The 22,436-nt window shown below is 45.1% G+C and overlaps 1 protein-coding gene across 1 annotated transcript in view; it reads left to right on the forward strand.

Annotated features, from left to right (window-relative positions):
• Positions 1 to 1,809: 1,809 nt before the first annotated feature.
• LOC147608814 (uncharacterized) overlaps positions 1,810 to 22,436 on the forward strand; it is a 33,010-nt gene continuing 12,383 nt past the window's right edge. The window contains exon 1 of the mRNA XM_086788569.1: positions 1,810 to 2,002. Within this exon, the coding sequence (XP_086644695.1) occupies positions 1,863 to 2,002 (140 nt within the window). The 5' untranslated portion in view covers positions 1,810 to 1,862. The remainder of the gene's footprint in view (positions 2,003 to 22,436) is intronic.

Here is a 22,436-nt window from a genome sequence, read left to right on the forward strand (position 1 = left end):
AAAGCCTCCTTGTCTGCCAGTGAATGATGATGTATTACGAACTAGAGACATTAATTGGATGGATGGATGGTAAATATGTATTGTAAACTAGAGACTAATAGAATACAATACCCTTGCTCTTACATGTATGTGTTTTGCAATGATAGTCTCTTATTATGTGTTTCATTTAGTTCTTTGGCACCTTGTCTAAATGTCTAATTAAAACCTGCCTCTATGTGTGTGCTAACCCACCATTGTGTGTTGATGGCTACTGGCTACCACCAACACCTTGAGCTTATAACATTTGAGGGGGATCCAACATGGCTTAGGCCATGGGTAAACTTATGTTGCTTGGGGTTCTTGCTTGGCTAATTTTTGCTCGTGGGTAGGCATTTGGCCAAATGGTGGTTGCCAAGTCTTTTCTTTGGCAAGCAAGAGGGTAGGGAAAAGAAGAAGAGCTCACAAGTATTCCGTTGTGCAAGGAAATGAATGTGTATTGCTCAATGTAAAAAATAACTAGCTTTCACACAAGGCCACTTAAAAATAGTATCGATCCACTACTTATAGTCAAGTACGTACATGAAGTTAGTGACTTCCCTATTTAGCAAGCTCATGGTAAGGCTGATGTATAAAGTTCAGCACGTCATCTTATAAGAATTGGGCATCTGTTGCATGAAGGTAAGATGCAAAGCGCCTTATGGTAGGTCACGCAGATGAAACCATGTTAACCTGCGAAATGGTTACTCTCTCAGGGTGTGTCTGTGTGTCTATGTGTAGAAGATGATGTCATGCCTTATAAGATTCTCGACAGAACAATCCTCTGGATTTGGCCATAAAGTGCCATTGTAATTCTATGTGGCTATTTGTAAAGCTGAAGTGGTCTCACAAACTCTATCCATTACATGCATGTAAGATGTAAAGAATTGGGATAGTGCATGGTAATAACCTCATGGTAAGGCTGCTTTATAAAGTTCAATGTGCCGTCTTACAAGAATTGGGCATCTGTTACATGCAGGTAAGTTGTAAAGAATTGGGCATCTATTAAATGTAGGTAAGATGCAAAGCGCCTTACGGTATGTCAAGCGGATGAAACCATGTTAACCTACAAAGTGGTTTACACTCTCAGGGCTTTGGTGTGTCTTTGTGTCTATGTGTAGAAGATGATGTCATGCCTTGTAAAGTTCTTGATGGAACAATCCTCTAGATCCGACCATAAAGTGCCATTGTAGTTCAAGATGGCTATTTGTAAAGCTGAAGTGGTCTCACACAAGCTCTATGCCTCTATTTGGGGTAGTGTATGGTAATAACCACACGACCATCATGGTAGACCACCCATTTCCTGGCCTTTCAAGTCTCTATAATCTGACCCATCTTGACTGATGCCCTCAAGGACTAGTGGTGCCATTCCTATTTTGTCTTCCCATTGACGTGACCTCCATCTTGCCCAAGGCACTCTAAGTTGTTTGATTTGTTGACTATAAATTAAATGTGAAGATCTTACGGTGAATAAAACTTAGCCATTTGATTGACATGATAACATTTCCCTATGTAAAGGAGAGAGAGAGACTCAAAAGAAAAACTACTAAAAAAAAAAACAAGAGCAATAAAGACTAGATAAAAGGGGGAGAGACTTCATGAGAAAAGTCTAAGGCCCATTACACACCTCCATACCCTGCCTCCCATGTTGATGTGGTGGGGTATCCACCGCCCATAATTCATGGGCAGGCAATCTCCCCCGCCCATACATGGGCGGTGGGGTATGTGTAACGGGCCTGCATTAAAGAACAAGAAAATTACTAAAAATATTAAGATAAAAAGAAGGGAGAGTTGTGTTTTTTTTACCCCCATTTCTGTGTGCGTTAAACTTTGGTAGTGTGGCGAAGATGAAGGTGAAGTCGTCTGTAAAACGTCTATGCCAGTTCTGTCAGGTAGTGATACGGCGCGGCCGCCTCCAGATCATCTGCTCGGCCAACCCCAAGCACAAGCAGCGCCAAGGCTTCATCTCCACCTCTGCACCCTGCACGTAAGAACCCAGTTTTCTTTTAATCCAATCTCAAAGCATAATATCACTCACATTAATAGTAACCCTGGAGACTCTTTCTCTCTCTCTCTCTCTCTCTCTCTCTCACACACACACACACTTTTTTTTTTAGTGGAATCATAAGTATATTAGATTTACAAGATGACTATCCAAAGTAGATAGTCCCAAAGTACATCAATTGAAGATGTCAATATAAGACATATATACATCATGATCTATTTGGTCAACCTGCATGCAATCGAAGAAAGATTGATGCAGGGAATACCGAAAAAAAGAAAAAGAAGAAAAAACCGCGTCATCGAAAACTGCATGGTTGCGAACTTTCCATAGTGTCCATAAAGCCCAGTAGCGCACCCATGAGAAGAAAAGAGAGAACTCTGGTCTGGGAAAATGAAGACCAAATAGCCTGAAAAACTTTCCAAATATCATATTTGGAAATCTAGCCCGCAGAAGCTGGATGAGAGGAAGAAAAAACTAATGAGAAGAAGGACAGCTCCAAAAAATATGAATGACTGTCTCCCTGGAAGCAAGTGGATGAGGTTATATGTCTGCGTGCCAGAAACTGTCCTGAGGGAATAACAGCTAAAAGAACGTGCCATAAAAAGAGCTGTTGTCGAAGAGGAAGCTTCGACTGCCAAAGAGATTATATGGCAAGTGGATGAGGTTATATGTCTGCGTGCCAGAAACTGTCCTGAGGGAATAACAGCTAAAAGAACGTGCCATAAAAAGAGCTGTTGTCGAAGAGGAAGCTTCGACTGCCAAAGAGATCGCAATCGTGAGGACAGCCCTTAATTTTGCCAGTAATGTAACCAAGAATAAAATCCCAATGAGTAGGTTGCCAATGGCCAAAAGCCGAAGTCGTCAGATGAAGTAACAAATGACGGATCATCGCTGTCCAAGGCTGAGTGCCTTCCAGAAATTGAAGCATCAGTTTACCTCTGTGGGCAAGAATATGCACCTGTAAATTAAGGATATTTAAGCCTCCATGCATTTTAGGGGTGTACAAACGATTTGCCGAAAGCAAACGTACACTCTTTTTCCCCTGCTTCGACCTCCAGAATATCTCAAAGATGGTGGACATAAATAATTTCAGCTCCCCCTTAGAAAACTTGATGAGAGGAAGGTAGAACTGAATATAGGCAACCAAGATGGATTGGAGAATCCGTAAACGAACATGCAATGGCCATGTTGCAAGTTTCCAGTATTCCAACTTTTTCTTGAGCTTTGCCAAGACTCAATCTGTTTGTTGACGGCGAGTGACTGACCATCCCAAAGGATATCCCAAATGCCGAATCAAATGAGTGGAGTGAACTATTTCTCCTGGCCATAGCAAATTATGCTACTGTTTTGAATGCAGAGGCAACAATTTAGATTTCTGAAAATTGATTTCTAGGCCAGCCGCAAGGGCAAACAAAGAAAGAGCCTGCATCAAAGTAGAGAGATCCTGACGTGTGTTGCGAGGAAGAAAAAAAGAATCGTCAGCATATGCCTGAGCAACCATTCTGAATGTCCAATCCATGAAGACTGCCAGTATCAACCAAATGGTCTATATAAAGGAGCATGGGATGCGTCGCTATAGCATACAAAAGAGCACTTAAAGAGCATCCTTGCCTAACTGAACGATGCAAAGTCCATGATTCTGAGAGATCTCCTGACAATATACAAGCCGCTTGGCTATCAGCATAAAGCCAGTAAATGATATTCTGCATTTTTTCTCCAAATCCCAGAGTACGCATGGTTTCTTGAATGAAACCCCATTTAATAGTATCAAAAGCCTTAGCAATATCCACTTGCAATAATAAGACATCCTGCTGGGTGTATTTGGCATATTCAATGCCAATATAAGCATTTGCAATGTTATCTGTAATGTGCCTGCGAGGAATAAATCCATACTGTGCAGAATGGAGTCCATCATTCAAGCAACCCTTAATGCGATTGACAACCATTTTACTGATAATCTTGTATATCACCGGCATAAGGGTAATTGGTCTCCAATCTGCCAAAGACTGACATAAGTGTTTTTTAGGCAACAGCTTCACTAATCCTTTTTTCCAGGAAGCTGGCATTTGCCTTGTCTCCCAGGCAATGTTTACCATACGCAGCAAAGGTAATTTGAGGGTGTCCCAATATGCAAGAAAAAATTCAACTGTAAGGCCATCCCATCCTGGAGCTTTCCATTGGCCACAAGACCTGATTGCATCAGACAGTTCTTGTTTAGAGAATTTTGTTTCTAGTTGTTGCGTCTGAGTAGCAGAAAGGATGGGGGATACATGCTGTAATAACCGATGACGTGCATCACACACTTCCATGGCGTGAAAATCGTCTTCACCAAATTGAGAGGAGAAATGGGTAACACAAGTCGCAACCAATTGTGCTCGGGTGGAGGTCCACGTGTCATCTGAAATTAAAGTACGACATATAGATGCAGCTTGTTTCCTGGAATGTAAACTCTTGAAATTTTTTTTGGAAGAGCAGCCTTTGTCCAAAAGCACCTGTTGTCGTGCCCGTATCTCCCATTTGACAAGCTTTCGGTGATCATTTACCTGAATACAGTGACGAGCTTGACATAAAGAAGTGGCTTCAGCCAAAGTCAGGGAGCGAAGATGACTAAGCTCGATTAACGATTGGCATGTTTGCTTAGCATAAGCAACAGTCTGTCTCCAACCTTCCAGATACTGTTTACCATAATCACGGATGACTGATTGCATGCGAGCAATAAAAGCTGTCCATGCATAATCTGCCATATCTGTCCTCTAGCCTGAGAGGATTGCAAGAATCTAGGATAATCAAGGCCCTAAATAAAAACTATGTTGTATAGAGGAAGCAGATGATGGCAGTGCTTTGTAGTTTGGTGGTATTTTTAGTTCCCCGGTGTTGGGATTTGCTTCCTAAACATAGTGAGCTACATATGACTAGGCTTTTCATTTCAGTTTTTCTTTCCATGCTGCGGACACGGACTTGTTGCATACAGATTTGTCTCATAGGCCAATCTGGCCTTCCATAGACATTAATATATCTTTTCTCTCTTTCTCTCTCTCTCCCCCACACCCGAGATGTAGCAAAAAAACCCATAGAATATGAACCAATAACATCCATCTCCATCTCTCTCTCTCTCTCTCTCTCTCTCTCTGACATCCTCTGTTCGAATCTCACTTCTCGACGGTTAGATTCTTTTTCACCACCCATCATATTCTGATGTGCATGTACATCCGCATCCACACACATGCAAGCAAGAGTGCATGTAAATGTGTGTGTGTGTGTGTGTGTGTGAGAGAGAGAGAGAGAGAGAGCTACATTCATATTAGAAGAGACTGGCATTTTGCCTTTTTCTTGAGGCATAACAGGAGTCTTTAGACTTTTGTTTTTAACCTCTGAAGGACCAGGAGTGTCCTTATTTTGCATTGGGATGGGCAAGGCATCAGGCGGCATCTTATGGAGGACCAGAGGACATTGAGATGCCATATGTCCAAACTTTTTGCACTCAAAGCATGCGCCTGCAAAAAGACCCCATTTGAGTCTGAAAAAAACACTCCCCATGGAAACGTTATTTATGGTAACAGCATAAGATTCCGGAGCGGGCTGATCCGTGTCCCATAAAATACAGAATCGATTTGAGTTGCCATTTGGTCTAGGAGGGCATACAACCTTTCCTAGAGATGCTGCAATTTTAGGTAACAAGGAGGCCAAACATTGGGGGAAGTCCACCACTTCTACCCAAACAGGACAGCGATGCTTAATCAAAGCCTGATAGTCTCTGGTGGGGGACCATGGCAATACATGAACCATCTGTTGTCCATAGAAGAGAGGGGAGTGCTCTAACAGCGTTTGCTTATGGTGCTCATCCACCATTGTCACATGCACTCTGCACTTGGTGCATGGTGACAAGATGGCTCATCATCAGAAGTGCAACAGTTGTACAGTTTTAGAACCCAATAGGATGATAATTGTCGTACGCCGTGACCCCATTGTACATCCTCAGTCCAGGATAAGTCAGGCACGAGCTACGTAGGTCATTCCTCAACCTTAGTGGGTCAGTCAGTCAGTCAAGTCCCTTAACCCACTTGGAGAGAATCATTCATGCATGTAGAGTCAGTAGAAGCCTTAGGGTTTGCATCAAAAAGCACTCTGCATCCTGCATAATATGCATTCATATGCTTGTGCATCATTTAGAACATCCCCAAAGCCTTAGGGAATTTACTGGGATTTATCTGGTATTTTTTCCATATTTATTAGTATTTATTTATCATTATTTGCATTATTGGGCATTTATAAATATAAGCTTTATTAAATGACCAACCTCCAGTTAGTATAAATAGGCTTGCCTAGAGCCTCTTTTCCTCATTCAGTCTTCATTGTGCTAAGAGCTCTCCTCTCTCTTGCTTTCAGCCCAAGACTAATCCAGCCCTAGTGCCCATAAGCTTTCTTCTCCAGCCCCTTGAGAACCATAGCTTCATCCAGCCCTAGGTGCCTGCCTTCAGCATCATTCAGCCCTGAATTCAGCACTCAGTTCAGGCCCTGATTCAGTCCACAGTTCATCTTCAGTTCAACGCCAGTTTGCAGCCTGTATACACCTGCGTTTTCTGATCCAGCAGCAGCAGTGCTGCGTTTCTGTCCCAGCCATACAGCAGCAGCTCCTGCAGTCCCAGATTCACATGCGTTTCAGTCCACAGCATCCTCCTCAGACCTGCGTTTCTGTCCACAGCAGATTCCAGCCCTGAAGCAACAGTCTACAGCAGTTTCCAGCCCTGAAACAGTTGTCTGCATCAGTGTTCAGCATTCTGTGCATCATCCACACATTCAGCAGTCATCTGGAGAAGGTAACACAGCATTCATATGTGTTTTCAGCATTCTAACAGTGTGTAGAACAGTCCACCTTCTTCTTCTTTGAGCCTCAGGTGTGCAGCCCTTCCTCATGCCCTTGGGAGGAGTGCATAGGCTCGAGATCAAGTCATTGAGGTGTTTCTACAGCAGTGTACAGATCAGCCGCTCTCCGATCCTCCGAGATCTTGCGTTTGGCTTATCTACAGTCCAAAGTCATTCTCTCTAAAGTAATAAAGCAAATACTATCTCGTTATCGGGATAGGGGGCCCTTCAGTGGGTAATTCGGGACCCAATCTGGTGTACAGTTCTCATATCTCTCTCTCTCATCTCTTTAAAGTTTGAAGTAAATGAAATGGATTGCTAAACTCACAAAACTCAGGATACAGAAGACGGTGTGAGCATATTGTGTGACAGGATCAACCAATACAAAGACTTCCGCTGCATATCACATTGGTATCAGATTCAGATAGTCCACACACACCGTATCCTAGCGTGGGGGCATCCTCGGATGGTTAGATTGCGTTCCGGCACGACCACCGACTTCAGCATCATGTCTACAAGAGAGAGTACTCATCAGCCGGAAGACGTCTCCCCCGAAGGAGACCTTGTTCTTCCGCCTACAGCAGACACCATAGCTCTTCTTAGAGCTCAGAACCAGCTACTCATGGAGCATCTCCAACTCTTGGAGGCAGCAGCAGCACGTCCTTCTATACCTCCAGCAGCACCCGACTACATCTCCCTGTTCTTTCAAATGGAACAACAAAGGAGAGAGGACGAGGCCCGAAGGAGAAGAGAAAAAGAAGAAAGACGGGACTATGAGGAAGCCCAACACAGGATCGACGAAGACCGGCGTCAGGCTGAACTCGCCGCTCGGGAACACCAACGTGAGCTTGATCGAGAACGTATGTTACTCGAACACCAACGGGAAAAGGAGGCCATACACTTGAGGTATCAGCAGCTCTCCTCAGTCTCCCCAGTCATAGGTGTCACCAGCCAGCATCCCGCAGCAGCATCAACCACCATCATTCGCAGTCAACCGAATTTCAGCAAGTATGATGGTAAGTGTGATCATTCTTCAGTTAATCAATTTATTCATCAGTTTAATGCTCATTTTCCATTAGCTAAGATCACAGACCCACAAGACAAAGTCCACTTAGCGGCTCCCCATCTCACTGGTGAGGCAGTCACTTGGTGGCAGCATTGGTCTAGTATTCATACAGACCAGGCCACAGGTGTCACAGCCTTTGACTGGGACATCTTTGTCCATGACCTGAAGACCAGATTTCTCCCGCCCCAGTACATGACCGGTCTGAAAGACGAGTTCTATGGACTCAGACAGAACGGTTCCCCAGTGCTTCAGTTTTCCGGTAAGGTTATTACTTTAGCACAGCAGTTAGGGTTATCGGAGCAGGCCAAGATGGAGCAATTCATTCGTGGATTGGACTCCAACATTCGGTTCACAGTTCGTAACTTTGAACCAAGTACATATGACCGGGCTCTGACTCTCGCTCGGAATGAAGAAATGAAGCTCAACGGGGGCAAGCCCAGGCAGACATCTCAGTCCAGTACCAAACCCCAGCAGCAACAATCAGCTGCACAGACAGGGAAAGGTAACGCATCTTCTAAAGATGCTAAGAAGGACAGCAGTAATAGCTCTAGTTCAGGGGGTAAGAAGGAAAAAGAACCTAAGAAAACCCCTGATGAAAAGGCTAAAGCAGGCATTACTGGAGGTTATCTTCCTCTAGAGGAGCAAAAGAAGTACCAGTCAGAAAATAGATGTTTTTTCTGTCACATTATAGGGCATGGTAAGAAGGATTGCCACAAATGGCAAGCGGCACAAGCTGCCAAAGCCCCTTCTGCCACAGTTGCCACAGCCTCCCCAGCTCCTCCAGCCCCGCCTACTACCTCAAATGCTATTCAACTTTTACCTTCCATGCATCCTATGCCATGCGTGGTATTTGATGCTAAGCAGGAGGGTGAGAGCGATGCTGCTCAGAAGAGCCTTATCCGAGCTTATGGCTCTGCCCAGGGCCGACAGTTTGTAGTCCTTTTCGATATGGGTAGTTCTGAAGATGCCATCTCTCCCCAGTTGGCTAATAAATTGAACTGCACATTAGTCCCATATCATCTGGATGTGGACGGGTTTACACCTGGTCTTCGCACCCACATTTCCGAGAAGGCACAGCAGTTTGCCTTTGAAGTTCAGAAGGCCTCATTTCAACGAGATTTCATCGTCTCACCTTTGTTAGGGTGTGACATGATCTTAGGAATTCAGTGGTTCCGTCAGTATGAGCCTATTCCCAATTGGGGGCAGGACACTTTTACTATTTGTAAAGGTTTTCCTGAGCCTGTCATGATTCGTGGGGATAGAAGCATTCTTGGCATCCCATTGATTTCACATCTCCACGCCAGACGAGCTATCCGCAAGGGAGCAGAAGGAGCACTCCTTTATGTTCGTGCTCAAACAGCCCCTCCCTCATTAGTAGCATCCCTTACATCTTCAGTCCCTCAGTTAGCAGACCTCCTATCCAGACACCAGGACATTATGCTTAGGGACGATCTCCCACCCAGTCTCCCACCCTCTCGCCTTGAGGACCATCACATTGATTTGGTCCCTGGATCAGACCCTCCTAGCAGGTTTCCCTATCGTCTTTCCAAGACTTTAGAGGGCGAGTTGGAAAAGCAGTTATCTGAGCTTCTCCGAGCCGGATTCATTCGGCCTTCTTCCTCCCCATTTGCTGCACCTATCCTATTTGTCCAAAAGAAGGACAAGTCTGCACGCCTTTGTGTAGACTACAGGGCATTAAACAAACTCACTATCAAGAATAAGTTCGACCTCAAGAGTGGTTACCATCAGGTCCGCATTTTTGAAGCTGACATTCCAAAAACAGCTTTCAGGACAGAGCGTGGTCACTACGAGTTCGTAGTCATGCCTTTTGGGCTTACAAATGCACCCGCAACGTTCAATAAGATGATGTCTAGGATTTTCGCAGTCCATATTGGGAAGTGTGTTTTCATATTCCTTGATGACATACTAGTCTTCTCAGCCACTGCGGAGCAGCCTGAGAAAGATGTGGAGAAAGTCTTGCAACTTTTGCGAGATAATCAGCTCTACATAAATGCCAAAAAGTCTATCTTTGGTGTTAAGGAAGTTCAGTATTTGGGCTATATCATCGGTTCCGATGGGATTAGACTGGACCCATCAAAGGTTCAGGAGATCTTAGATTGGAACATTCCTAAGACCGCCCAAGAAATCCGTTCATTCGTAGGTCTTTGTCAGGCCTATAGTACCCATGTGCATCAGTTTTCCAACCTTGCAGCACCTCTTACCGACTTGCTCAAGGGGGTGAAGACTCGCAAGCAGAAAGTCTCAGTTACAGGTAAGGCACTTGATGCATTCCGTGCACTCCAGAAAGCTGCCTCAGAAGCACCTGTATTAAAGTTAGCATCATGGGACGAACCTTTCGGGGTCATCACCGATGCCAGCAATGTAGCCATAGGTGCAGTCCTCCAGTAGGACAATAGACCCGTGGCATATTACAGCAGAAAGTTGGATGTCGCCGAAAAGAATTATTCGGTATATGACAAAGAGCTTTTGGGTGTGATCACAGCGCTCAAACATTGGAAGCCTTTTCTTTATGGACAGGCTTTCACAGTGAAAACAGACCACCAAGCACTTAAGTGGCTTCAGACTATGCCAAGTGCCCAGTGGAGTGATCAACAGGCCAGGTGGAGTCAAATCTTCCAACAGTTTGGAGGTATGATTGAATACATCCCTGGTAAGCATAACCCAGTAGCAGATGCTCTCAGTCGAAAGTCCAGCATCCAGGCAGTCCAAGAAGCTACCATTCTCGAAATCACGGGGAAGGACTTGGATAGTATGAAAGACCAATATGTCGACTCCCCTGAGTTTGGTACTCAGTATAGTTTGGCCCTCACTTCTGAGCCTGGCCACTATTCAGTACAGAACGGTTGGTTGTTCTACAAGAACCGTCTCTGTGTTACTCGAGAAAAGCGTTCCGCTCTTCTCCACGATGCCCATGACTCCTTAGTTGGAGGACATAGGGGTATCAACAGTACCCTCGAGAAATTAGAACGGTCCTTTTATTGGCCAAAGATGAGGCGTGATGTCTATGCACATGTACAAGCCTGTAAGATTTGTCAAAAAGTCAAGGTTCCCCATACAAAGAAGGCAGGTTTACTTCAACCTTTGCCTATCCCCGACGGACCTTTCATCGACATATCTATGGACTTTGTAGGGCCTCTACCAGCATCCACTGGATCCCGTAACACTCAGTGTTTTACCATTGTGGATCGCTTTAGTAAGTTCTGCATGCTCATCCCATGCAAGCATACGGCCACAGCCGAGGACGTAGCCCGTCTGTTTCTCAAGCATTGGTATCCAATTTGTGGTTTGCCTAGCATCATAACATCAGATAGAGATTCCAAGTTTACCTCGCATTTCTGGAGGGCATTATTTGAAAACTTTGGAACTAAGTTGCAGTTGTCTAGTGCATTCCATCCCCAGACAGATGGCCAGACAGAAATTTATAACCAGATGGCCTTTGATGTCCTCAAGTCATATTGTCATGACCAGCAGTCCAAATGGGAGCACTATCTTCCGTTGGTCCAAGCTATCTTGAACGACACGCATTCATCTAGTGTCGGACGGACTCCATATGAAGCAGCCTTTGGGTCGCCGTTTTTCTTCTCTTTTGACGAGAATGGTGTCTCCATCTTTAGAGGCTAATAAAACCACGGAAGCATTTTCCGAGATCAGTTAAGGACCGCTTGACCAAAGCTCAGGAAGCATATAGCAGACAGGCAAATAAGTCTAGACGAGATGTCCACTTCAAGGAAGGGGATTGGGTCTATTTGCGTATCATGAAGCAGAGATTGAAACAAGTGGGCAAACGTTGTCCCAAGCTTTCATTCCGTAGTTTTGGCCCTTTTCCAATAGTTAAGAAGATAAGTGATGTCTCAATGAAGTTAAAGTTGCCTGCCAGTTGGACAATGCATGATGTTTTCCATGTTTCTTGGCTAAAACCATATGTTGGTCCAGAAGTGTTTGATGTTTCAGATGAACAACAGCCAGACGTGGTAGACGAGGCAGAAGTTATTGAGCCTGAGCAGATTCTTCTTCATCGATGGAAGCATGGTTCCAGTCGACGGATTCGTCAGTTCTATACGAAGTTCCAACCCACGAAGCCGTATGGCTCGACGAGGAGTTCTTCCAGGAGTACCCCCAGTTATTGGCGGACTACTTGGAAGCCATGAACCTGCCGCCAAGCTAATCAGGAGGGAATGTCACATGCACTCTGCACTTGGTGCATGGTGACAAGATGGCTCATCATCAGAAGTGCAACAGTTGTACAGTTTTAGAACCCAATAGGATGATAATTGTCGTACGCCGTGACCCCATTGTACATCCTCAGTCCAGGATAAGTCAGGCACGAGCTACGTAGGTCATTCCTCAGCCTTAGTGGGTCAGTCAGTCAGTCAAGTCCCTTAACCCACTTGGAGAGAATCATTCATGCATGTAGAGTCAGTAGAAGCCTTAGGGTTTGCATCAAAAAGCACTCTGCATCCTGCATAATATGCATTCATATGCTTGTGCATCATTTAGAACATCCCCAAAGCCTTAGGGAATTTACTGGGATTTATCTGGTATTTTTCCCATATTTATTAGTATTTATTTATCATTATTTGCATTATTGGGCATTTATAAATATAAGCTTTATTAAATGACCAACCTCCAGTTAGTATAAATAGGCTTGCCTAGAGCCTCTTTTCCTCATTCAGTCTTCATTGTGCTAAGAGCTCTCCTCTCTCTTGCTTTCAGCCCAAGACTAATCCAGCCCTAGTGCCCATAAGCTTTCTTCTCCAGCCCCTTGAGAACCATAGCTTCATCCAGCCCTAGGTGCCTGCCTTCAGCATCATTCAGCCCTGAATTCAGCACTCAGTTCAGGCCCTGATTCAGTCCACAGTTCATCTTCAGTTCAACGCCAGTTTGCAGCCTGTATACACCTGCGTTTTCTGATCCAGCAGCAGCAGTGCTGCGTTTCTGTCCCAGCCATACAGCAGCAGCTCCTGCAGTCCCAGATTCACATGCGTTTCAGTCCACAGCATCCTCCTCAGACCTGCGTTTCTGTCCACAGCAGATTCCAGCCCTGAAGCAACAGTCTACAGCAGTTTCCAGCCCTGAAACAGTTGTCTGCATCAGTGTTCAGCATTCTGTGCATCATCCACACATTCAGCAGTCATCTGGAGAAGGTAACACAGCATTCATATGTGTTTTCAGCATTCTAACAGTGTGTAGAACAGTCCACCTTCTTCTTCTTTGAGCCTCAGGTGTGCAGCCCTTCCTCATGCCCTTGGGAGCAGTGCATAGGCTCGAGATCAAGTCATTGAGGTGTTTCTACAGCAGTGTACAGATCAGCCGCTCTCCGATCCTCCGAGATCTTGCGTTTGGCTTATCTACAGTCCAAAGTCATTCTCTCTAAAGTAATAAAGCAAATACTATCTCGTTATCGGGATAGGGGGCCCTTCAGTGGGTAATTCGGGACCCAATCTGGTGTACAGTTCTCATATCTCTCTCTCTCATCTCTTTAAAGTTTGAAGTAAATGAAATGGATTGCTAAACTCACAAAACTCAAGATACAGAAGACGGTGTGAGCATATTGTGTGACAGGATCAACCAATACAAAGACTTCCGCTGCATATCACAACCATAATGACCTCAAAGAAACCTCTTGCCACATAGTGGACTTTGCGAACAAAACAACCACCCAATGTCCATGTCAACCAATTCCCGACATCAGCAGCAACAGGCATCCTGCCTGGAAAAAAAATAATCACAGCATGCTTTGCATATTCTCGAATGGGATCTATGATTTCATCCACATCCACTGCAAGTCCCACCATAGGAACAGGATCTTTCCAATTCTTGCGTGTATCCTGAAATCCTTCATGCATTACCTCATAGATCAGCCTAGCCTCGGGCGTTTCATGCACAGGGTCATCCTGACCTACAGCGTGCTTTTGTTTTTTGTGAGCATAATATTTTGTAGGAGAAGCCATGATGAGATAATAGGCACTAGGTAAAGTCGGTGCAGAAAGGCGATATCAGGACAGCTGGACAGAGAATCGAGGGCGCTGCAGAGGCACCAGCGAACAGTCGCCCACGAGCAGGGACGGGCACTCCAGAAGCAGAATCCGGCAACCAAAATGCAGAACTGGGCGATTGGGATAATGGCGAGGCAGTCTGCTGAGCAATTTCGGCGACGAATTGAAGCTGCGAGGGAACCAGGAAAAGAAAAGACACTTCAAGAAACATCTCAGCCACCGCGCAGGACAATTATCCCCAGGTGTCCTTTCCCTTCTAGAACTTGGAATGGAGCCTCCTCTAGTGGGCATACCCCAGAAGAAAATTCTGGAATTGGCATCACCTGGGCTACTGTAACTGCAGGTCGTACTTTGTTTCCCGAAGAAGAGGCTGCTAGCTTGCTAGCCACCCGTCTCATAGATATTCCTCTTGATCGGGGTGCAGACCCTGTGGAGGAAATGCAAGCTTGAGCTACTTTTTTGTTCATACTGTACATACACTATAAATATGATGTCATATATCACAGTTTTGACTCTCAATGTATAGGGTTTGTGTGACCCTAAAAAGTGGAAGATGGTTTGGGCATATTTGAAGCGTATGCAGCCAGATATCGTTGCTCTTCAGGAACACAATCAACATCACTACGCTGGACAGCAAGGCCATTATGCTGGTTATGATATTTTTTATGCAGGCCACCATGCCTTTTCGGGTGTACTTTTTCTTGTGAAACATCATTTACAGCCAGCCATGGCATTTAATGACCTCCAAGGCAGATGGATGGTTATGCAGTGCTTTATTCAGGGTGAAATCTTTGAATTTGCATCAATATATGCACTCTAGCATGCTATAGATGTACAATCATGATAAGTGGTATACTACTAATTCCACCCATTGGAGATGGTGGGGTGTAGTACATCATACATGGGGCATGGGGTGATGAGGACTCTCACATCTGTTGTGTCATGGTGTAGCCTCTGGACTCTCTCCTCCATGGCTCTGTGGTATCATGCCTGGATCTGGGCAGACTGGGCCTGATGGAGTAGTGGTGGTCTGCATCCGGTTGATCGTGGTCTCCTAGTAGCTCTGATCTCCGAGGCTCTATGTAGTGTGAGCCCTTGTCGAGAGGTAGATGATACAGGGAAGAGGGGGATGTGGCTCGTTGATAGGGCTGAAGAAGCTAGTGATCTGTGGTTGGGATCTTTGGCTCTACACCTGTAGAAGCCTCTCTCTATGTCGGTGTAGCTCAAGGAGGAAAAGGCGTAGGCATCTCTGATCGGGGATACCCCATCACCCGGCTAAACCCTCTTTGAACAAGCAGTGCTATCTCCCTCTGATCTCATAATATACAGGGCATCTGCATATGTAATGCTCCTTTGACTCTACCTCTCTGCGGCATAATCTGCAATAAATCCAGAATAATCCCCTTTTTAGGGGTGGACAAAATGCCATTTTCACACATCCCCTCTCAGGCCAAAAAGGGGACCATGAGAGAAGATGAAGGATACCAGGGTCCCACATTGACACACTGGTAGAAGGAATGTATCCCCCTCTAGAAGCAAAGTCTGATAAAGTCAGAGAGGGAGATCATGATGGCAAAGGTAGTGAAGGTGAGTTGATGTAGATGGGTTGATCGTCTCCCAAAGAAGAATCAACTTTTGGTGAGGAAAATTGGTCCTTGGGAAATGTGGGTAGACGATCCATGCTGTGTGCTCTCGAGGTCTTCAACCCCTTTGATCATGATAGCTCTCATACCATGTGAGGGCAAAAGGATGAAAGGACTAGATTTACGAGAGATCAAAGCAAAACAACACAGCATGAAATGGGTGAGTGAGTGTATATATGATAGTGAGTGAAAACATGTACAAAAGGCCCTCTGATGTGAGGAGACTCTGAGTAGAAGATCAGTGCAGAAGCAAAGATGATGTCGGAGCTTAAACACGGTCGATGACGAAGGCTCGCGTCGATGTGAGGCAAAGGCACTCTGAGAGGTGGTAGGCTTGCGTCGGTGGATGCAGAGGCACTTTGAGGTGGTAGTGGGCAGCGGAAAGTGAAGTGATGCAGGCTCTGGTGATAAGGGTGCTGCGGTACCTAAAGGGTGATGAAGAGTAGAGAGGGTTGCCGTCCCGAGTGGTATTGATGGTGAAGATAAGCAGAGAGGGCTGCCATCCCAATGATGTGAGATGGTGAGTAGAGAGGGCTGCTGTCCCGAGGTGAACTGTAGAAGAAAAATGCTGATGTAGTACTATAGCAGAGAGTGGGCTGCTGTCCCAAGATATGTACTGATGATAAAACGATGATGTGCTATACTGTAGTAGAGAGTGGGCTGCTGTCCCAAGGTGTGAGCTGATGTAAAATGGTGGTGTGCTCTATGTAGCAGAGAGGGCTGCTGTCCCATGAGCTGATGCAAAACGCTGGTGTGCTCTATGTAGCAGAGAGGGCTGCTGCCCAAAAGCTGATATAAAATGCTGGTGTGCTGGAGCAGAGAGCCTGTCATGTGCACAGTGTGTATCTACCGTGTGCTATACGGATGCAAGACTAGTTTCGAGGCTTGGGGAAGCTTGGAACTAGGCAGGCTGATTGACGAGCTGAGTTAGGGATATACTAACGGGCGGGCACCCAAGTATGGACGGGCGGGCGCCCAAGTGTGGACGCCCGATGACCGGCCAAGAGCCTATAAAAGGGTGGCCAAGGTTAGTTATTGTATTATAGAGAGTCTCGCGAGTTTGTGAGAGCTCTATGGTCTTGGAGCCTGGATCTAGTGCAGACGTGCACCTGCTTTACGCAGCCGAGGCCGGCAGCAGTCTCGAGGCCCGCGAGGGCAGCTTCGTGGCGGTATGGGACGTCGCGAGGAGGAGATTGGTCGGTACGTCAACCTAGTTAGCTCAGCTCGTGGCTCGGTGGGGACAGCCAAGACTGTGGGCTTGCCCACGGCTGTCATGGTTGGGAGGTGAGTCAGGCCTGCACCCCCTTGCTTGTTTGTTTGTTCGTTTGTTTGCAGGATTCGAGTTTCGAACCAAGATCGATCACGAGGGAAGATCCGTGGGGATTTGACAGTGGTATCAGAGCATACCTCGTGAACGAGCAAGTCGGTAGGTAGAGAAGAAGAGGTCGAAGAACGGTATGTGTTAAAAAGCTTGCTGTTTTTTCTGTGCATACTGCAGTTTTCAGATTTTGTATGTGTTTTTTCTTCATCAAAGAACCCCATGTTAATGGGAGATGGTAGTGTAAGTAGGGTTGATTGCTTTGCAAACGAAGAGGCATGTTTTGTTGTGCAGTCGCATAAACTGCAATGAGAGAAACAGAATGTAACATGCGTTGCGGAAGCGTGTTCATGATTAACGCTAAGCAAAGAAGATAACGCTAATCCTATGTTTAGCAAAGACACAAAAGAGAAGGAGAGAGAGACCTAATCTACTATATATTGCCAAAACATGCTATATATACAATGATCTTGCTGATTCACAGCTTCATGATGCATACCAAAGATCCTTGCAACCCTCTACTTGCAATCGAACAAGAGAAGCTCCTGTTGATCCACCACTGTGTCCTTGCTGCCTTGCAGACTCTGACAAATGGATCCTCTTGATCTTTGAATGATGATTCTAATGAATGCCTAATGATCCTATTTATAGGAAAAAGGAATGAATTCGTAATCAAGTCGGTTTTGCCTATTTTCCCCACAAAACATTGTCCAAACAGTCATATTCTGTGTCCAAACTATGCCCAAAAGGTGTCCCAACCATTGGGCTATGTCTTGGGCACTTCTGGGAGCTTGTAGGGCTGCAAAATCTGCTCTAAATCTGCCCCTAAATCTACCCATATATTTGCTTATGAGAATATACATGTCTATGAGCATTGGCATGAACGGATGCACATGACATCCCCTTTTGCTAAGCTTGGAGCACTGGGGTAATCCATACACCTTTGCTCCGATTCCGTTTTGGTCCAATTGAAGATTGCACTTCATATCCATCGGCTCAATCCCCAAGTTCTCTAACTTGGTCTTCAAGTTCTCTGGCTTGGTCTTTAGATCTTCTGAAAACTCCTCTGAAATTGTCGAGATGACCTCATCCTTCTCCAAATAGGATTTGGAGAGATCCACCTCCTTGGGAACTATTGGGTTGACCTCATCCTCCTCCAAATAGGATATGGAAAGATCCACTTGCGCGAGCTCTGGTTCTGGTTTTGGTTTGGCTTCTGGCTCTAGCTTTGGCTTTGGTTCTGGTTCTGGCATGTGCATCCCAGGTAATGGCACCTCGGAAACACCTCTTTCTGTGATCACGTCTCCCGAGAACTCTCGTCTTAGAAGCTCTCTTTTCGTTGGGTAAACGCTCTCGGTCATGGGCTGCTTTACAACCCTAGGTGATTCCTTCTTGGCCTTTGTTGATGCTGCCATGAATTTTGTCCATGTCTCCTTGAGTTGTGTCCATCTTTGCTCGTATAGAAGTGGGTCTTGACGCATCTCTTCTTGAAGCTTTTCTATGAGTTGTTGCCTAAACCTGGCCCCAACGATGATTTGTTCATACTGAGCATAGCGTTCTTGTTCCCTTTTGTATCGTTCATCTTCCCGTCCTCGACGACTCTGCAAAGTCGTGAGAAAGTCATCGTCCATTGCCTCTGAACTCATGATATTATTTTGCTGTTTTTCCTGTTGTAATCAGCCCAAAAACCCTAACTTTAGAGTTCTACATGCTTTCTAAACTCCCTAGGATCATGCTAGGCTGAAAACTAGACTTTCTAGCACTATACTATGCTGAAAATGAGCAAAAAGTTGATGCAAAAATGCAAATTTAACGCAAAAACGCAAACCCTAATCTTGCTCGTAAACCCTAAAACGCAAACCCTAATTTCAGAAACCCTAATTCAGCATGCACCAAATATAAACTAAGAACTGTCCTAGGATGACCTAAGCTCTGATACCAATGTAACATGCGTTGCGGAAGCGTGTTCATGATTAACGCTAAGCAAAGAAGATAACGCTAATCCTATGTTTAGCAAAGACACAAAAGAGAAGGAGAGAGAGACCTAATCTACTATATATTGCCAAAACATGCTATATATACAATGATCTTGCTGATTCACAGCTTCATGATGCATACCAAAGATCCTTGCAACCCTCTACTTGCAATCGAACAAGAGAAGCTCCTGTTGATCCACCACTGTGTCCTTGCTGCCTTGCAGACTCTGACAAATGGATCCTCTTGATCTTTGAATGATGATTCTAATGAATGCCTAATGATCCTATTTATAGGAAAAAGGAATGAATTCGTAATCAAGTCGGTTTTGCCTATTTTCCCCACAAAACATTGTCCAAACAGTCATATTCTGTGTCCAAACTATGCCCAAAAGGTGTCCCAACCATTGGGCTATGTCTTGGGCACTTCTGGGAGCTTGTAGGGCTGCAAAATCTGCTCTAAATCTGCCCCTAAATCTACCCATATATTTGCTTATGAGAATATACATGTCTATGAGCATTGGCATGAACGGATACACATGACACAGAAAAAAAAAAGAGGAAGAAAAAGCATGATGCTCTTCGTTGCTTTTTGGCGCATGAGAGAGAGAGAGAGAAGTGCTTGATTGCTGATGAAAGGTTGGCGAGTGGCCGAGTACTGTTGACGTGTGTGTCGTGTGTGTCATAGGCGTGGGGGCTGCTCACAGCTACAGGGGGCCAGGCCTGCTAGGCATGCGGCCAGGCTTGCTAGGCATGCGGCCAGGCCTGCGTAGCCAGCCCAAGCCGGCGCACAGGCCACGCAAGACGAGCGCCCAGGCCACATGGCCCTGTGACCAGGCGTAGGCGCAGCCTACGTGTGCGCACAAGTGTTGGTTGGAACGCAGGCGGGTACACATGTGTGGCGGCGCAAGCGTAAACCTGACGGCAGCTTCAATCGACGGCAGCAAGCACACAGTCGGGTTATTCCAGGAGGGAAGCGAAAAAAAAAAAACAAAACAGGAAAGCACTCGTTTTAGGCTTTCGTTTTTTTTATTTTTTAAAGGTTTAACAACTCCTCCAAGGTTTCTAAGGTTTCTAAGGTGTTTTATTTTTTTTAAGAAAAGAGAATATATATATATATATATATATATATATATATATATATATATATATATATAAAAACACAAAAGCTAAAGCAAAAGCTAAGCCTAGCTTTTGAAGATTTTTTGGCTTTTGGGAAACCTTTATAAACCTCCTGAAGTGGGCTTCTTGCCACACATCTCTCAAGTTCTCAAGTTTTCAAGCTCTCAAGCTCTCGAGTTCGCTCGCACTTTCATTGTGCAAAGATCGAATTTTCTCTCCACGTACCCTCTTCACGATGTCGACCCAAGAATCAGAGTTGGAGCCCCTTGTGGAACGCGAAGGCTTGCCGGCTACGGAAGGTACCGATGCCGATCTTTTTGACGATTTTGTGTCAAAATCAGATTTCCAAGAGTTCAAAGTAGCTCTCAAAGCTTCTTCGACGGAACGTCAGGCACAAATCGCAGCCCAGATGCAGGCTTTGCAGAGCTCCATCGCTCTCTTGACCACTACCCTCTCTACTTTCTCGGGTATGGATACCTTGGCTTCAGCTTTAGGCCCCAACATTACTCTGGAACCGTTCGGGGGCGAGCAAAAGCAGCGCACCAAGGAGATCGTGGACACTTGGCTACACAAGTGGCAAGTTCACTTTCAGTTTCATCCATATGATGATGGAAAGAAGATCCAGTTAGCAGCAGGTTTCCTGTCCGGCAAAGCTTTGCTTTGGTGGAAGGAACTTAACCCTAAGCCAACGACTTGGGCGCAATTTGAAGACGTTTTCAAGAAAGAATTCCTCAAGAAAGAGGATGATTACGATGTTGTTGCCCGGTTTTCAGCTTTGACCATGACCTCGCAGCACCTCACTTATGAGGTCTACCTCCAGAAGTTTCGTGACTTGCAGATGAAAGCTACAAAGATGGATCCCACTACTCTTTTGGGGTTTTTCGTAGCTGGTTTACCAGACTCGTACCGATTACAGGTTAAAAATAACAAATGTAAAACATTGGACGAGGCCATTCATTCAGCTCGTATCTATGATGATACGATGGTCTCTTCCAAGTCGAAACCCGTTATCGAGCAGGGGAACAAGCATAAAAGAAAGTTCTCCGCACCTATGGCTAACACGACTGAAGGCAAGTCTTCGGACCAACCTTCGAAGAATACAAATTCGACACCAGCGAAGAAGAAACGACTCCTTAGGGCTTTGAAGCTCAAGAAGGAAGGACGTTTTATGTGCGAAGAAAAAGGACACATGCGTAATGAGTGCCCGAAGCAAAAGGGTACCAAGTCAAACGCAGGACCCAAGCCAAAGGCAGCTAACCAGTTGTCTTTGACAGGTAAGTCAATTACTGTACTTTCTCGCCCTAGTACTTGTTCTGATTGTCTGTTCAATTCTAAGGTATTTGGCTTGCATGATCTTCTCCGAGTTTATGGAGAAGTGAATGGCCATAAGATTCACATTCTTTTAGACCCTGGCAGTTCGCATAATTTTGTTAACTACAAACTTGTGCAGAAATTGAGTGTTGATACGACACTCAGCGACCATACCTATGAGGTACGCCTACCTGCGGGCAGACAAGTTTGGGATCGCAAGGTGGAGATGCTTCCAATCCAGATTCAGGACTACAAAGATACTCTGGAATGCTATGTTATGCATCTGGAAAATGTAGACTTGTTATTAGGGATTGAGTGGTTTAAGACTCTTGACGTCCAGATAGATTGGTCTAGTCATATTTTTTCTTTTCAGCATAGGGACACCAAGTATAGTATTTCAGGTGATTGTATTCATCCCTCTCAGGGACCTCTTGTAAATACAATTGATTTTGGAAATATAATGGATTCTTCTTTGTATACCGCTTTCCATTGTATAAATTCCACTTTCTTCTTTTCTCATCCCTTCCATGGATGTGAATGAATTAAGTGTGTTTGAAAGCAAAGAATTACAGAAGATACTTGATTCGTTTCAAGATGTATTTCCTAAGGAACTGTCATCGGATTTACCACCTGAACGGGCAATAGATCATCGTATTGACTTGATCCATGGTGCTCATCCTGTCAGTATTCCACCTTATAGGATGAGCCAAGCTGAGGAAGATGAGTTGGCTAAACAACTCGAAGATTATTTGAGGATGGGTCAGATCCGTCCAAGTAAATCACCTTGGGGTGCACCTGTGTTGCTTAGGAGAAAGAAGGACAATGCTTGGAGAATGTGTATAGATTACAAGAGATTGAACAAGCTGACCATTAAGAACCGTTATCCTCTCCCTAGATCAGATGACCTGATTGACCGGTTAGCAGGAGCGAAATATTTCACGAAGATAGATTTACGTACTGGCTATCACCAGACACGTATTCATGAAAGGCATGTCGAAAGAACCGCCTTTCGGACTAGGTATGGCCATTACGAGTTTCTCGTATTACCTTTTGGGTTAACCAATGCTCCAGCCACTTTCCAGCAAATGATGAACGATCTTTTT

This window comes from Cibotium barometz, chromosome 52 (genome assembly GCF_041138505.1).
Source record: "Cibotium barometz isolate CiBa-2024 chromosome 52, ASM4113850v1, whole genome shotgun sequence".
NCBI classification, from domain to species: Eukaryota; Viridiplantae; Streptophyta; class Polypodiopsida; order Cyatheales; family Cibotiaceae; genus Cibotium; species Cibotium barometz.